The 18560-nt window shown below is 39.7% G+C and overlaps 1 protein-coding gene across 1 annotated transcript in view; it reads left to right on the top strand.

Annotated features, from left to right (window-relative positions):
- The window catches only part of XRCC4 (X-ray repair complementing defective repair in Chinese hamster cells 4), a gene marked incomplete at its 3' end in the record, with an annotated part of 95394 nt that overhangs the window by 47844 nt on the left and 28990 nt on the right, over positions 1–18560 (top strand). Inside the window, exons 3-5 of the mRNA XM_008941429.1 lie at positions 9625–9791; positions 15709–15861; positions 16513–16616. Of these exons, the coding sequence (XP_008939677.1) occupies positions 9625–9791; positions 15709–15861; positions 16513–16616 (424 nt within the window). The remainder of the gene's footprint in view (positions 1–9624; positions 9792–15708; positions 15862–16512; positions 16617–18560) is intronic.

Below are 18560 nucleotides of genomic sequence, written 5' to 3'. Positions count from 1 at the left end.
AGGAACAGTGTCTGTCCAAGAGTAGATGGGTACAAGTTTGATCATGTGTGAGGCAAATCAGAAAAGAAGTTCCAAACAGCTTTCCAGCTAGACTAGTGAGATTAAGAAACTCTTTTTTAAACTGCAGTTCCTTTATGGGAGGGTTTATGTGACACTGTTTCCTGTGATTGCAAAGAGTTTGCATTAGTGAGGTCTCAGGAAAATGATGTTCATATTTTGGTACGATATCAAAATCTTCAGAGAAGTCTTTTAACAGAACAGTGGATTTTATATTAAGAGCTGCTTCCTGGAACGTTCTCAAATATGGAATCAAAATGCAGTGCTTCCAAGGACCTTAGTGAATTTCAGGGAAATACAAGTAAGAATTTATACTGCTGAGCAGAGCTAGCTTTCATGTTACTGTTTTTTCCACCAGAACAACCCATCCAAGTCTGTTGGACCAGATGCACTGCATCTCAGGGTGCTCAGAGAGCTGGCCTTTCTAAGACTGCTCCCTATCAAATTTGAAAGCTCACAGAGATTGGGAAAGGCTCCCAAAAATGGCAAACCTTCCCCTAGTCTTCAAAAAATGCTGGATTGATGCTCAGAGAAAGTACAGGTTGGTCAGAGTCAGTTTGATTTCTGGGAAAGTCGTGGAGCACCACCTCTGAGAGCATATTTTTGTGCACATGAAAGAGAAGGTGGTGACTGAGAGCTGTTGGTGTGGATTTACCAAATATAAATCATGACAGACCATGTAGACTGTGTCTGCCTCTACTGTGCCGCCTTGATAAATTGACTGGATTTGTACCTGGAGGGGAAGTAGAGGATGCTGTTTATCTGGGCTGTGGCAAGGCTTCCAACACTATCTCCCACAATACTGGGAGCTGCTGGTTGGGCTGTTATGATCTGGATGGATGGAGAACTAGATGGACAGAAGACTGGTTGGATGATGGAACTCAGAGAGCAGTGGTTAGGGCATTGTATGGGCCTGGAGGCTGGTGACTTGGAGAGCAACAGTGGTCTCACCTGGGACCTGTCCTGCTTTGTGTCTTTAACAGTAACTTGGAGGAGGTGAAGGTATGCCCATCCATTGAGTTCCCAGTTGACACCAGCCTGGAGTGAGCAGTGGATACCCTCAAGGGCAAGGCTGCCACCCAGAGAAGACCAGGCTGTGGGAGTGGGCTGACAGGAGCCTTACAAGTGTGGAACTTGGGGGACAAATGCAAAACCCTGAGGGGCCCTGCAAGAAGAGGGGTGGGGTGGTGGGGCTGGGGAGCAGCTCTGAAGGTGAGGTCCTGGTGGGCAGCGAGCTGAGTCCGAGCCCTGTCAGCAGCGGAGGCGGGCGGTGCCCCAGGCCATGTCTATGGCTGTACGCTGAGCAGAGCTGTGGAGGGACTGCTCTCGTTAGGTGACGCTGGATACAGGGCCTGGTTTTGGGCTGCCAGCACAAGGAGGACACTGAACGGAGTGAATCCAGTGAGGACTGTCAGGGGCTGGAGCACTCTGCTTGTGAGGAGAGGCTGTGGGGCAGAGCTGCTTTCGCCTGGGGAGGGGTTAGCTTCAGCTGTGGCCACCCAACGCCTCTGGGGGAGTTATTGACAAGACACAACCAGGCGCTTGCAGTCCTGTGCGCTGAGGGGCAGCAGCAGAAACCAAAACTGCAGTTCCCAGTGGGATAAGGTAGAGAAGTGTTTCACTATTAGCCCAGTCAAGTATTGGGACAGGTGGCCTGGAGATGTGCGGTGTCAGTGCTTGGAGGTTTCGAATACCCAACGTGATAAAGCCGTGAGCAACCTGGTCTGACCTCTGAGCAGGCCCTGCATTGTGCAGGAGGTTCAGCTGGAGACCTCCAGCAGTCACTTCCAATCTATGACTGTGAAGAGCTTTCAGCATAGCAATCTGCTTCCAATGTGGCCCATGCTGGGCTGCACAGCTTGATGAGGGATGAATGGAATAACTTGTAAGTTGCAGAGCATTCTTCAGACTCATTTCTACCTTTTTCTCCAGGATCCAGATATTTCATCAACAGGGAAACCTGAGACCTCTCTCTGCAGTGTGACTTGGTCCTTTTTAATCTAGTGAAATACAGTGGCTTCTGCTTCAGACCTAGTAGAGTAGTATTCCAGGGACTACTGTGGCTACCTCTGCATCAGTAAATGAAAATTTCCTAGGAATGTTCCCAGTCACAGGGGGTAGCTGGTGGGAAATAGTCTGTGTCCATGGTATTAACCTCTCAGCCTCCGGAAGAGGTTGGCTAGGTGCAAACTGCCTCTTGGGAGTGGTCCCTGGGATGCTCCAGCTCCTGTGATGTGCCTGCAGAGTGTTTGGTGAGGTAATCACTGGCATGACCTAGAGTACACTCTGCCCGTTTTGGTGCTTAGACATATATGTTACTAGGGTATTTCAGTACCTGGCAGTGCTCCCAATTTCTGCCTAGTTTACAGATGTAGCCTCCTTGCACTGCAACCGTGAAGGGGGCCGCAGTGCCCTGAATGTGTGGGTTTGAGGGTGTGAGAAACAGCAAAGCACTCTCCAAGATATTTGGGAACCTTTGCCATACAAAATAGTGAAACCAGATGGAATTTCATCAGTTGATGTGGAGCTAATACCACAGCAATTTATGTGGAAGGTTTCTGCAGCATGTAGTAAAAACTTGAGAAAAATAGCAATCACTTCTGTCAGCTCTTTTGCTCTTGAATAGATCCAATGCTTTCCTCAAGAAGGAAGACACTTTTTTTGAGGATGAAGTAATACTTCTCTCATAAATAAGATTTCAGGAGGGGAAAGCAAGAGTGGAGAAAGGCAGGATTTTTATCTTTAACTTGAATTTTGTAATTGGTGATCATATATTTATACTGACTGATGTAAGCAGCAAGATTTCTTGGCTTCTGTGGTACTTTGTAATTTTTCTAGCTTCCTAGAGTTTACTGTTACAAAAGCAACTTCTGCTTTCATGTTGTCATCACTGTATTGTGCAAGTCTAGTGTGCTCGTTTTATTACCACACCCAGGGATGTCATGGTTACTGTTGAATGATTTCCCTGGAGATAATAGTGGCACAGCTTTAAAAAATCAAGACCACTCACTGATTGACTTAAGAAATAAAAATGGTATAATGCTTTCCAGATTCAAGCTTGTAACAATACTTTCTTTGTGTAAGTGTCACCATCATTCAGTTGTAGGTCATATTCTTTAACCCTGTACATGAATTTTCATTAACATGTTCCTCTTTTAAATTCATAGGTATTTTCATAGTGAAAACTTATTTTTATGAAAGTATTGATTCCGTCTTAGTTCAGAGTCTGTGTGTCTGTGGAGTAGAAGCGGTAGCTGATATTTAACTGGCAGTAGCAAGGCTGATTCTGTAAATCACAGCTGTCTTGCAAGAATTCCAGCTGTCAACTGGGAAAATTACTGTATCTTACACTGCCTATTGTAATGTGAGCATGTAAGGGACACTTTTTGAATTAATGTAGCATTCAGTGTTGTCCTGTATATTATGGCTGATCTCTAGCTCTGGGTAAAGAATTTATTTTTGGTACCAGCCGTAGGCAAGCTCATCAGTAGGTGACTTCAGGATAGTTTAGCTGATAGCTTTTCATATCTTGTTCTAGGAAGATTTTCTAGGTATAAATTTGTGCAAGTGTTGAAAAATAAATGAGTAAAGCATTTGTTTTGGTTTGGCTCTTGAGATTAGTAAGATGGCTTTTTGAGTATTGAAAACATATGGTTTCAGACTGTGGGATTCATTAATAAAAAACACCCTGGTTGCTCCTCCATCCTCCCTAGTTCCCAAGGATCCAGCTGAGCTGGCATTAATAGGTAGCATGGAAAGACCGAGCTCTGTCGTAGAAAGGTCCCTCCCAGAGTGGCTGCTTGTAGCCTAGGAGAGGTGCTCAGGGTAGAGCAATGACAAAAGGATCTGTTGTTACATGGGTCTGCAGGGCTTTCCTACTGGGACACGGGCCACATCTGCTATTACAAGCTGCAGAGAGGGACTGCACAGCTACTCCTTGCTGGTGGGATGATCTGCAATTTCCCCCCTCCTCCCCTCCCTTAAAAGGTTCATTAAGGTTTCCCTGGTGAAAGGACATTTGCTTAGACAATACCTTGCAGGAGGCAGCATCTGTCTGCAAGGATGTAGCTGTTACTAACTATGCTAACCCATTTGGTTGTTAACCAGTTTGAAGTACTGTGATTAGAAGCAGAGTGCAAGAATCTCTGAGTCCTCCTCTGAAGGGCAGGAAAAGTGGAAGATGAGTGAGGTGAGTTAGAGATAATTCTGTTCTAGGCTGTAGATTGACTTGTGCAATTAAAACTCTATCAATTCACACACTAGGGATATTTTAATTTCAAAATCAGACCTAAGTATCTGTAAGTGTACTTTCTGTAAAAGTTATTTGTTAAATCATTTTCAAAATAGAGAAGGAAAAAACCAAAATATTATAGTTTAGAATTTAAGTATATAATACAAATAGGAGAGAGATGGACACTATGTAGCTGCTGTAGCCTGCCAGGACAAGACAGGACAAAATGTGCTTGTCTAAATGATTTTTTTTTTTTCCCCCTAGCTTGTGGAAGTATGGAATTCCTTAACTATATTTTGGATAACAAATACTGTTAGAAAGGATTGCCAGGATACTTAAGTAATACAGGGAGAAATCAAAGCCAGCAACGCAGATGCCATGAGAGTTTCCAGAATGAATGTCTTCATTCTTATAGGCTGGGGTGTCATAATGAAAAATTGTTATTGGAAATTAACTCACTCTTAGTATCCACCTTCAGAATCTGCCTCAGAAGAGAGAGTACACAGGCACTGCTGTGTAAATGGCTCCTCCTTTCAGTGCATAACTTATGATATTTATTACCTTAGATATAACTCTAGTTTCCAGTGAAATGTAGTAGTGCAAGGATTATATAGCATTTTTTTTTAAATGCAAGATTAAAATCAACCATCTCTATAGAATAAAGTAATTTTTATGTAGTTTTAGAATTTTCAACTGAAAATGTTGGCTGGTATTTTAATAACTTTTTTCCTATGTGAAGCATCTTCCTGATTAAAGTAACTAGAAGAAAAATTACTTGAGAAGCTTTTCAGTGTACTTCCGAAATACTTTTTGTCTTATGGCTGGTATAATTTTTTTTCTTCTTCTCTAGAAGACCAACAATGGGCAGGGTGAGAAATGGTGAGAAAATGACAGTTTTGTCGTAAGCTTCTAATTATTGTTTCTAAGCTTAAGATACTGGTCTGATGGGTAAGTGCTGAGTGTGGCTTCTGGTTAAGGGTACACAACTTTCTAAATGGTTCTGTGTTCATCTCCACGTGTCTCTAAAAAAAAACAACACTCAAAAAAAAATCCCAACGAACTGCAAAACAGATATTGAAGAGGAGCAGTATATCATTCAGTCAGTCATGGTTGTCCACTGGGATCTACAGCAGGTCTGTTCATCCTCTGTATAAATGAAGTGTTTAGTGCTTCACTGTTTCACGTAATGTTTTCTTGAGTCATTTTGAAGTAGAAAGCACATTAATTACATCTGCAGATGATACAAAGCTAGAAAGATCCAGCAACTGGCAGAATGGCGAGAAATATAAGTAGATCTAGAGAGCAGCAGTGTCCAGGAATTTAGAAAATGAGTCTCACCTTTAGAAACTGGATGAGCTTAGTGAAGTGTTAATGTTGAGCTTTCATTCACGAACTAAGCAAGATCTGTTTATCTCGATAGCTCACCCAGTTAACTATTTGTCATACTATCCTGATCTTTAACCACTTCTCCTGAATCTTCCTGGAATTCTTTTGTGTTCCACTACTGTGCTTTTGGAGATGAAGCACAAAAAACTGGACTGTTTCTTGGTTTAGTTCCATGCAAAACCAAAACAATATGTGGAAAAAATAGTGCCTCCTTTTTATGTGTGACTTTTGGGGATTTTTCCTTTGGTTGGCTTATTTATTTTTTTTTTAATCCATTCAACTTTGAAACAAATCTATCTTAGTCAGTGCTGCAAATTACATGTCTGTCCCAAATTCTGAATCTTTGGATCTACAGTTGTGTTATTTTGTGCACCTGTGTCTTTACCTCGCTTTCCAGTTTGGGATACCAACAGGACTCCAGAGCAAAACTATCCTGAGTTTCCATTTTCTTTATGTTGTTTTACAGATGGCTTGTGCTTTCCCTGGGTGCTTTGGAAATGAGATGGATTCTGGCTTATCAGTCAGCACTGGGCTCTTCACAGGGGCAAATGCCAATTAGTTGTTACTTGCCCAGATAATGTTGTTATAGTTAGTGATAACGTTTCTGTTTGTTGAATAAGTGGTGGAATAGTTCATTGTAACAAGTAATTTCATGTTGAAGAACAGCCTAAGAAAGCTGTTTGGTACTGTCTTTGTAAGATTCTGTGTGAGGGAGGCAAACCAAAACCATGTAGCCAATATCACAGTTAGGGTTTAATTAGGGCTGTGTCTAAATGTCCCATGTCCTTCTGCACTAAGGTGCTGGAAATAGCTGCAGTGTAACCTGGATAATTTGCTCCTACGACTGTCCTAAGTTAAGATTAGATAACTGGGGTGTAGGGGGAAAGATACAGCACCTGCCTAATAAATTTAAGCCTCATGGTGATGGGCTTGCTTTGTTTACCTTTTGTGGGCCTCCTCGGGATGGTCCCGAGGCCACAGTGTGTGGGACACAGAAAGTAGTGTAGTGAAGTTTAGGGTAAGAAAGTATTTCATAATCAATTGCTTTGTATAGCAAGACTGAATTAAAGGCTAACTGTTACTCTGTTGGACTTTGAAATTAACACCTGAGAAGGTGGCCAACCAAATTCATTGTGTCCCTGTGGCAGTGTGGGAAATCTGTCTAGCACCTCTTCTCTGACTCACGCCTTAGCAGCAGCTCATCAGGCTGGCATCCATTTCTTGCTCTGCTCTTTGCTCTTTTCTCCCTCTCCCCGTTTTGAAAATCCTTAAAAAAAAAGGTAGCGTGCCCAAATGCTAGTTTGATTTCTGACAGCTTTTATAAAGAGAAGGACATTGTTTTTCCTTACAGATTTTCAGAAGTCTTTCATGGCAGAGGTCCATGCAGATGAGGATGTATTTTGCAGTTTCAAAACTCCACGTTGCACTCGCAGTATCGGTTTACGTAATAGGTTTAAGAGGCTGAACTGGTGTTTGTTTGTAACTACAATTGCTTTTGAAATGCCTGTGGTGTTTGGCATGATTTTGATTGTGAGTAGAACCAGGCTCTCAGCTGAAATCTATTGTTACTCACTTTAACCTGTTTTAGGATTATTCGTATTTTATTCTTTTGTACTGAGTAAACTGTAATTTAGATAATGCATATTTGTCCTGGCTAAACATATTTGCCTATACCTTATCTCAGTTGATTGTATTACAGGCATAGGACAAAAAAGACGTTCTCTACTTGCTATTTCCTCTACAGTATAAGTAGAAGACTGTGTTGCTATTTATCTGTCCTACTGTGCTTCTCTATCTCTGTGGCTAGTATTTAAGTGTGGCATGAATTCTTTATCCATATAGTATGGTGGTGGCTTGCAAGTGATGAAAAACAGTTTCCTTTACACAAATGTCCACCTTTGTTAATGCTGTCAAACAGCAAGTGTGATATCCAAGGAATACACGTCACTCTGTGGGCTACTGATAACGTAATCTAATTTCCAAAAATAAATTAAACACATCTTATAATCTGTAGCCATCTGATGCACATAAACTGAAGGGGAACAACATATTAGAAACAGACCATCTAAGTATGGAAGAGAGACTGGTGGCTTATTTGAAACTAAACCTTCGGTTTTGCTGCATTTTCTGATAAATTAAACTTGCTGAAGAAGCTTGTGATGATACCATGTGTTGCTGCAGACACTTCTACAGATAAAATATCTAAGTTGAAGGACTGTTACTTGTTTCAAAGAATGCCTTTAAAATCTTTATGAGCAATTGTTACAAGGCCCTTCTCATTAAAACCTTGTGTATAGTAGTATTAAACTGCACTTTTTAGAAAGTGCTAACAAATACTACACATTTTTTTCACAAAGTCTTTTATTTAGTTATTTACAGTGCCCTCCCAAGTAAAATGAAGTAAAGTGAGGACAAAAATGAATGTAGGGACATTTCTCATTTTAATAGGTGGGGTGCCATGACACTGATTGAGCTCTTTGCTAGCATGTACCACTTATATTTTCACTTTTTTAAGATGCAATTGCCATGTATTCAATTTGAAAAGGAGAACGGTAGTTCTGTTCATAGGGAAATGCCACAAAGGTTATGTCATTATTAAAAAATAATTATAAGATCTGAAAGAGGGCCTCTTTTCCTTTCACATACCCCTCACCAACTCGATATTTCTGCAGGCATTTCCAATCAAAGCTAAGTCATTTTGATGCTTCTTTCCTCAAAGGTTTGCTTCTGCTGTGGTTTCAATTGGCCAAAGTCTGGATTGTGTCATCCAACCCACTCAGGTTTTCTCTGGATCTGCTCCCTCAGCTATTTTTTTGTCAAGCCAGGCCAATGGTGGTCCTTCTAGATGTGGAGAAACATCAGAAGAGACCTTGTGTCTCCTGTAGGCTCTTACCACCTGTGGAAGGGTACCTTGAAGGTGTTCAGATTCCCCATCATCAACCCGCTGCAGAGCACCAAAGTCAACTCATTTATTTCTGATTTGCTTCTCTTAAGATATCACCCTTTTCAAGCAGCCTTAATATACTTCCTCAATTGCCTCAAGCTGCCATGTTGAATGTTTTTGTGTCTTCAGCTTTGCATGATTATAGTCTAGCTGATACTGTTCCATATGTATGGCTGAGCTATTTCTCCTTTAATGTAATAGAAACAACAGTTTTATCTTGTTTCTGTCAGACCAGGCAGAACAAATGTGTTCAGACCTCTTGTATGTCCTGTATAACAACCCCATTGCTGAAGAAATACAACTGTTCATTATGGATCCTATCCTTTAATCTAATTGAATTATTGAGGCTACCCTATTTAATTGAAAGACTCTTTTAAGAACTGGCTGAAGAGGAGACTTGCAGACTAGTTTTTATCCATTAGGTGCATGTAAGCGTAATAGAGAGGCATTAGTAATGCTACTTAAAGTCAAAGGTAATGAATGTTCATTTGTTCTATCAGTAATGTCTGTGTGGTTGTGTTGCTGCTGCAGGTGCCAGAATTGGGCAGAAGGCAGGAGCAAATCAGCAGTACCATCAGGTTTTCTGTTCCTGTGGTTCTGCAGCGTATCTAAAATCCTTTTATATAAAACCTGTGGTTGCACTTTTATAGTACTGACCTCTGATCTGTACAAAAGCAGACTTGCTCTATCATTGCTACGTATTGTTGCTGTAAATTACTACATGGCATCCCTTTTTCTGCTGATTAGAAAGTATGACAGTGCTTATGTCCTGTGCCTACTGCATGGCAGGTGACCACTGAGACTTACTAGTTGCAGAAATAAGTGGTGTGTAGATTATTCCACGTATTCCACAATTATTCTTGTGACAAGTTTATTATGTCACTTCAATCTGGAAGAGTGTAAGATATTTCTTACGCTTGTTAAGTATGTACTCAAGTTTATTGGAGTGAGACTTTGTGACCTTTCCAGTACAGATGAAATAATTCATTCTTCCCTTCTGTCCTAGTTCAGACTTGGATCTCTGAAGCTACAGAAAGTTTCAAGTCCAGCAGAGGTGGTTAAGGAGCTGATTGGTTACTGCCTGGACTGCCTGGGGAGACTGAAGGCGAGAAATGAGCATCTGCAAAAAGAAAATGAAAGGCTCTTCAGCAACTGGAGTGACATGGAGAAGAGGTAAGTGTAAAAGCACATCCACAGGTGATGCTTGAGAAACTCACCAGCTGTTGGCACGGGCCTCACTGATGAGCACTTCTGAAGTCATGTACAGAGCATAAAATTTTTTCTCCCTTTGGCAAGTGTTTTGAGCAGTAGTTGTGGATCTCCTTCCTGTGTCAGAGATACAAGTGGCATTACAAAGTTTGCAACGAGAGATGGTTTTAGCTTTATGAAGTAGGAAAAAAACATCACCCCTTTTCTGTAGAATCCTCTCACCTTTCTTTAGGGAAGCCTTTCCCATCATTCCTATGATTTGTAGAATTGGCAGTCTAAGTTGTTTACTTTTTTGAGTAGGAAATAACTTGCCATTGCTTTAATCTGTTTGCCTTGTCAAAGCAGCCAGAGCTGGAAACTGAGTGTGATGTTATAGGAAACAGTACCATTATTTTGCAAAAGATTTTTATAATTGCCATTGTGTTTAGGATCTGAATTGTCACCCACTGCACTCTGTATTGAAGTAAACTATGCTGCTTTCAGTTAGTATAAAACACTGAGCACATACAAGTCAGATGTTTATCTTGGGTTTTCTCTAGCTTTATCTGAAAAAAACTACATTTGGGAAGATTGATGAAAGAATGCAGCTAATTGGCGTTAATTTACCTTGAAAAACAGAGCTAACTTTTGGGAGGAGTTAAGTTTTGTTTCACTCTCATTAAAATGAGTAACAGTTTCTCCTGACAATCTCCGTGACAAGCATATGGTCTTCCTAAGTGGTGTTTTACTGCTTAACAGTTTATTGAACAATAGTGTATTGTATAACCAGTAACGCTGTACTGCATTACACGCTAATGTGTAATAGGCATTAGTGCTTGTATCAATTTCCATGGTGCTGTGGCGCTCTTGAAGAGTAACCCCAAAGGAAAAAAAAAGAAAAACACAGTTGCCTGACAGCATTTGCTCTCAGAAGTAGTGTATTCAGGCTTCAAAAGATCGTGGTTTTCTTCAGTATATTTTGAATAGCTGAAACATGATTTTTCAGAGTAAATACTATAAGTTCTGTGGTCACTAAACTTTGGCCATGTCGACTAAATGGAGAATAAAAATAACTTTTGTCCAAGGAGTGGTGTTTTTTTTTTTATTTTGAGTTTTTTTTTTTTAAATCCTTTTTGCCACAGCCTAGTCTACCCTGCTGTCTCTCTACTCTTTTGGCTCCAAATGCTGGACTTCGTATTGTGAGTTTCTCAGAGCTGAACAAAAGGTTTGCCTGCCTTTGTTCAGTAGACAGGATTTCAAGCTTCACGTTCTGTATCACTCACGGTGTTGAGTGGTAAAACATCAAATATACAGCACGTGGTGTGGAGAATTGTGCAGCCTCTTCGCCTGGAGCTAAGGCACATGAGCTCTAGAGTTTCAGCCCCTGCAGTTCCCTTTGCTTAAATCTCTTTCTTCAAGATCTCATTAGAATTAAAACATAGCATGCAGACTTCCAAGAGCTATGTTTGTTCAGTTTAAGCGTGGGGCGTGGGATGGAGTAGTTCAATCATCCGATTTCCATTTCCCTACTCTTAATTTTCTTGACCATGAAAACTTTCATGATGGTGAAAGTTTTGTGAGCTCAGCTCTCAGCAGCTTTGCCCAGTAGCTCTCTGGGGTCTCTTGAGATGTAAAGTTGTTCTGATTTCCATTTGGTCTGTAAATGGCAAGCCAGTTTCATTCAGGAGGCTAAATCTGCCTAGTGAGCAATCCGTAGGCTGAATAACATCCCCGATCTGCTGCTGGCAGCTCCTCAATGTACACAGATGAGCCCCTCAGCTGTAAACAGCTTGCTGCTGGCAGCCCTGTGCCAGGTACAGAGATGGATCCTGCTGCTTCCCTCTCCAATTCAGGTTCACCTAAAGGTGAAAGGCAGGAGCAGGCCAAAAATCCCTTTGAAGAAAAATCCCCTCCATGATCAAGTTGTGAAATTAGTTATGCATTCTCGTCTAAACTGTGCAGCATCTGAGGTGTTGGGAGTGTTTCTGATTGAAGCTGTAACTCCCTTAATTTTCATTATCTTGCTTATTGTGGTGACCTAAGTGCAGGGCTTTACCTGAGTGAACATTTCCTTGTTTGTAGGAAATGAACCCTATGTAGGTGACATCAGTATGAGAGTTATTGGCTAGCTAGACCATGCAGCACTTGATCTAAAAACACAAAATAAAAATTACTAAGGTACTACCTGGCAAGATGGTAAATAGAGAGGCTGTGGAAATTTTCAATAGGGTTATTCTGAAAATGCTGCAAGTGTCTGCCTGGGGGCAAGTGTGTGTGTGTGTGTGCACATGCCTTGGGGATTGATGTGATAAAATGCAGAGCAGAATAGCTGTTGTTTTTATTTCATACAAGTAGTTAGATGGTAAATGTAAAGTAATAGTCTGTAGCAAAATAATTCCTTGGCCAATAAAGCACAAGCTAAGCTTCTGATTTAGGTATGGTATGTATTTTGTATCAAACATCTAAAATTAGTGTAGACAAGCCAAAATCAAAATACCTACTAATTTATTTTGTGGTCAACTATAGTGACAGTATATTTCAACCACAAATAGCTTATAAAAATGCAGGATAGGTTGTTTAGTGCTGGAAACTGACTCTTCAGCATTAGCTCATCAAGATTCACTACCATTGCCAGTGCTGGGGGAAGGGTGAATCTGAAATGGAACAGAGCAATGCTGTAGGACCAGGAATTATTTTAGAGCACTGAGGATAAGGATAAATAGCAGAGATGTTGAATTTTTTTCTTTCTAGTGTCAGAGTCTGGAAAATGTATAAATGCCATTAAGTTACATACTTCCTGTCAATCTCTGTGCAGCACTTAAGAACTGGACAGTTACCTTAGTTTCTCAATTACTAATTGTAATATTTCTAATACTGACTGCTTTCAGTAGGCTGAGCAAGCTTTTTGATGTGTATCAACCTGGGTGTGTCTGGCACATTAAAAGCATTGCACTTAGGTCACGGAGAGATCTAAGAATGTAGAAATTGGAAAGCATGTGCAAGTAGGACTTGCACCACTCTAGCCATTAACTTCCATTTATTTTCGTTGTAGTTGGAAGTTGTCTGTGAGATGAGCAGCTTCTTTATTAGGCCTGGGGAGATGGTATTTTAGTGAGAAATCACGTGCAGGCACAAGCATGCGATGAATGGCAATTAAAGTTTGTATTTGTAACCGATGAGGTATTGGAATGAAATCCAGCCAGCTTTGCTTAGTGGGCATGTAATTCAGGTAATGCATGCCTGAGTGAGTCCTAAAGGCTGCACAGAGTTACAGCCAGAGCAACTCCACACACATACGTTCTGCATAATTGATGCCTCCCTTTTCCCAAGCAGCCCAAGACTGTTGCTTTTTACTGTTCTGTTTTTAAACGTCATCATATGCCATATAATAGTATTTTTTAAAGGCTCATAACTTGCAAATATAGAGTTAATGTAATAATATTTTGCACTGATTGAATAATATAACAAATTAATGTCATGTCTGGAGAATATATTTATATATGGGTTTCATTAAACAATGGGAAATAAACCCCAAAAGTTGTTCACATAAGTAAAACAATCACATAAAATTAACTGATGGCATACTAGTACTGGATTTTTCCTACAGGGAAGAGTTAATATTCTAATCTGTGTATATAGTCAGGATACATATTTTGAGATGCTAGAGTTCTGTTCCAGAGTCTGAAGAAATTGTCTAGTCTTGCAATGGGTTACTATACTGTGCTTCTTAGCATCTCAGCTTCATTGGGAGCTTATGGTTATGCAGATTTTCATCAGTGGGTGTCTCACTGGAGGGGTCCTCACTGAAGTTATCTGCTGTGACACCTTTTTGTCCAAGTCAGTAAAATGTCTCAACATGACTGCTTAAACCAACCTCAGCTGCTCTGACACAAACCAGTCCACTTGCAAAATAATGGCACAGTAGTAAGCACTTTTAGTTAGTCCCCTCTGGCACACAGAAGACAATACTTTCCTATAGGACTTGATACAGACAGGACTACTGTATTTTACACAAAATCTCTATTTTCCAGTGGTATGTCTACAGACATAATTAGTTACAAGTGTGCAAATGGCAGTTTACCCAAAAGCTGGTTTTTGGTGTGGGGGTGGTGGTGATGTTTTTTAATGGCTGAATTACACTTGATAATTGCAAGACAATTCCTGTCCTTACCTTTCTCCTTCCATGAGCTGGTCAAGGTACTTCTGGACCCTGTGTTAGGATTTATGATTCAGTGTGAACTGTCTATTTGTTCCCCACTAAACAGTTAACTTTCCTTTTGTAGGTGGAAAGTCTCCTGGTAGTTGATTAGTACATATGATCTTTCATTTAGGAATTATTGAACCGATCTATATGGTAATGATGTGCTGCTATTTGCATTTAAATTAGATGAATTATTTATCAACTATCAAGCATATCCCTAAAGCATTGCAGAGTAGACATAATACTTCATGAGATTATTTTCTATTGTCTTTCTTCTTCCATCATATATGGTTTTGATCTATGAACAAAATGTTCAGTATTTCTGTAGAAAGTCTGTTGAAATTTCTTACCCTCTAAGTTAATATTTTTAACACATGTTTGGGTTTAACAACAAAGGAAGCCTTCTAAACTTTCTTACCAACGTTGCACAGGTTAGTGAAAAGAATGTTGTTTGTAAGGTACAACTGTTTGCTTTAATACAGTGGTTACTGTGATCAGTGAGATATCCAGATGTTTATTTGCTTGTTATAAACACAGATATTAAAATGTTTGTGACTCAAGCCAAAGATTAAAAAGTTATGAAATAGAAGAAGTAAATATATGGCCGGATTTGGTACAAGTCCCTTCATTTATCGTTCTTTATTGTGCTCATGTTTGCTTATATTCTACTTTTGCCTTGTTTATGAGACAGTATACAACCATATTCTTAATTTTATATTTCTATTGTGCTTTGTATTACTGACATTGACTTAGGTACAGATGCACACTAAACCTTTAAAAATCAGAAGTATATTTTACTCTGAAGATGTTAATTAAGAGCTTTTAAAATATTTTTGTATATGTTGCGAGTGTTTGGTACCCTTCTGTCATGGGTTCGGAGGGAAAAAAACAAACTTGCCTAGTGGTGACAGCAGGTGTACCAAGATCTCAGCTTTGTTTATGTATAATTTGAAATGAAGTCCTGAACTTGCTAGAATTGTATGTGTATGAATACCTGGAAGGGATTACAGCTGCCATCAGATGTTGCTGCAGTGTCCTGTTGAGCTTTGCCAAGAACTGGTTTCTGTACCTCGCCAGCTCACCAGAAAAGCCATGCAAGTCTGGTGATGGCAAACGGGCAGGCAGAGGTCTGTGTCCCCCACATCTGCCCAAGGACTCGGGCCAGGAAAGAGTTCTGCAGCTGTCCCCGCTGTCCAAAGTATTTGCTGGACATCTCAGCCCATGTTACAGTCCATGAAAGTGGAGTTGTTAGCTTCTTGTTTCTTTTTCTTGCCTCTTTGAATATATTTCAAAACAGAGTGTGTGGTCCAGATTTGGGACCTGTCAAGCTTAATCATATCTATTTGTAATCTCATTATATGTATCCTGCTACACTCTGCCCACTATGGTGAATTCAGCATTGAAACTAAAGAACACTTGACTATTGAAACTTTAGTAGTCTCAAATGCATGTGTGCAAGAACCAATCAAGGAAAACATAAAGAGAATATTTTCTTCTTGGAAACCTTCCCCTTTTGGTAGCAAAGTTCATTGCAATTTTCTGTTAATAAAATATGGTTCTTGTGGGCTGTTTGAGGCCCAAGGTGCTGGACCAGTTGTGCCTGGATTGCTGTAGTAGGATGGCTGGCCTCACTATGGACTTGGCTTCCAGGAAACGTGGAGTTTTAAAAAGGAGTGGTGTAACGATAATTTTACATTGTAGGCTGGAAAGGTGTGTTGAAGCTAAAGAAGATCTAGAGGCAGACCTTTATAGCCGGTTTATTTTGGTGCTGAATGAAAAGAAGGCAAAGATAAGAGTCTTGCAGAAGCTGTTGAATGAAGCTAAGGAATCCAAAGCAGACACCAAATATACAAGGTATTTCTTAATTTTCCTGAGTTACTTGGTATCATACCTGATGTGTATTTTAGTTTAGTCTAGTTTTCATTTCTTTGGCTCAGTGAATGATGTTTCTTCCTGCCTAAGTGCTTGGTCATCCAAAACAATACTGTTAGTCATGAAAGCAGAGAATTCTTTGTGGCACCACTGCGAATAGCAGCACACTGTTTTGGATGCTGTAGCCAAGAATTAAGTATTCAATGAATCTGTCCTTTTTTCCATTTGCAGCTGGTTTTCCAGTCGAAGTACAACTACCATTTCCATAGGTTGTACTTTCATCTGCATTCTCCCTGAATCATTTGATTACTTTTATCCTTTGAGAAACAAAAAAATACAAAACCTAAATGTTTTTATGTACTTTGTATTTCAGAAATATCCAGAGAAGATGAATCACTGTAATACTCCAAGCTGTTTGCTATTTTTATGCTGCCTTTTTATATCTTAATTTATTGTGTATTATCTGTCCTTGTATATGAATATGCAAAGCCACTCAGTGTGAGGACTTCATGTTGACTTGTACTAGCTTGTATTGCCTCTAAGACAGTGCAAAACAATTACAAATTTCTTGCAGGAGTAATAGATGGCAAAGATGTGCTTGCTTTTTTTTTTTTGTTTGCTTGTTTTAACTAGGGATAGTATAGCTACCACTCAGATGAGTACAGGAGGAGAAGATGACTATGATGCCAGCACTGATGAGGAAAGTGAAAATTTAACACGGGCCTCATTACCATCAGGTAAGTTAGAATGTATTGTCTTTGGGGGATATCATGGAGAAGCCAGTCACTTCATGTGAATAAACCTTAATGAAGACAAAATACTACCTGACAGATTGCTCTGTGCCAAGGCAGCCTGCAAGCCTTAAAAATATCTCCTTTGAAGCAGAGTATAATACTGGCATTTTCAAATTAGAGGAAGTTTAAAAGCATGTTGCACAATTGAAGGTACTGTCATTTCTTCCAAAATGACAAATTACATACTTTGCAGAACTAATGGCAGTCTAACAATATCTGGACAAGCAACAATTCCATTTTAAATTCTAGGAATCATGATGTGTACACAATGATTGCTCAGATGTAAAGTGTAGTTCCTGACAGTTACAGTAGTGTTTAAAAAGGGAAAAGAGAGGAGGTTTAATGGCTCTAAAAAGACCTGTGTGCATAAATGGAATAAAAATGTATTTAAGACAGAATTAATTATAAATTGTCAGCAAATTTTTTGTTTTGTGAAGGTGCTCATGAAATGTGAGTAATTTTTCCAGGACTAGAGACTTCTTGAGTGTATGGGTTACAGCAATTGTCCATACTGCAGTGCAATGTACTTAACTGTGAATCACAGAAATTATGGCATATTTTGGCAAAGTAGTAGGGATATGCAGGACAAATTCTATCAGAGTTTTAAAACTGCATTGACACTTGCCATATAGCTGTTAAAAACTTCCCTTCAGGTCTGCAAAGTTTGTTACAGGTTCTCTCACTGAACTTTCCATTTCCACCACAGGTAAAGGTAATCAAGACAACAACTAATTTCAGCTGTTTACTGTAGATATGGAGAACCAGAAGTGTTCAAGACCCTGATACCAGTGGGATTCATCTTTGTAACTCACATGAACCTTTTTGTTGAGGGTGTTCTAGTGTCATATAAAGTAGGCAGAGTTTCAGACAAATGTAGAAAGTTGCAAAAATAGAAGGAAATTATATTGTACTATGTTCTTCAAAAATCTTTGCTTTCAAATAGTCTTTAGTCAGTTCAGATAACGTGGGGGAAAGTACATTGGGTGAAAGGGCAAAGGAAATGGAAGCTGCTGGTTCTTTTGCTTGATTCAGTAGGACTTAATTAGCTCAGTAAGAGTTTTAAAACAGACATATGTGTTAAAAAATGAAAATTAACCTAGGCAATCATGAAGTAAACACAGGCAATCACGAGGGACTGGACTGTGCAATGTTGCAGGAAAAAAATAGCAACTGTTTCCAAGTTGTAAACAAAAATGTGCTTTCTGTTGTTTGTGAGGGCTGTAATACTCAAGTTTTTGACCATGACCGGAGAGTTCTTTCAATGGCAAAATTTGCAGGTAATATAAAGACTATAAATTTAACCCTTTGGGTAACACTCAAGTTTCTCAAAATAATGACGTTCTTGAACCTGCACAAGGAGTATCAATTACTGGTACTGTTACTTTCTGTGTACACAGCTTTGTCTTTCCATGAACAACAGAAAAACACAGCAGCTGAATATCTTAGTGTGCTCTGTGATTTCCACATGCAAAAAGAGGTCTGAGGCAGACTGTGTCTATGAAGACCATGATTTATGGGTGAGTGGCATGGAAGGATTATTGAAGCTCATAACTATGTCAGGCGTCAAGGATTATAAGGCAGCTTTTGCACTCTGCTCCATATTGCACCCCTTCTGGCACTTCCATAACTTCCCAGGGCTACCTGCCTCACCTGATAGGGAACCACTGGTAAGGATACTTTGGAAAATAAAGAACATAAAGAAAATTCTCTGAAGCAGCAATGATGTCATTTATATAAAAAAATTATAATTTTTTTTATGTTTTTAAAAATATATTTAAAAAGTCATTGTGTGTGAAGATAGATAAGCAGATTTTCAATGTTAGGGTAAAAGGGGCTTCTGAGTTAATATATGATTTGGCCCCTTGATGCGGTGCTGTGGCAGGGGTG

The sequence above is a fragment of the Merops nubicus genome, unplaced genomic scaffold, assembly GCF_000691845.1.
Source record: "Merops nubicus isolate BGI_N331 unplaced genomic scaffold, ASM69184v1 scaffold23645, whole genome shotgun sequence".
Classification (NCBI taxonomy): Eukaryota; Metazoa; Chordata; class Aves; order Coraciiformes; family Meropidae; genus Merops; species Merops nubicus.
This window is presented reverse-complemented; position numbering and strand designations above follow the sequence as displayed.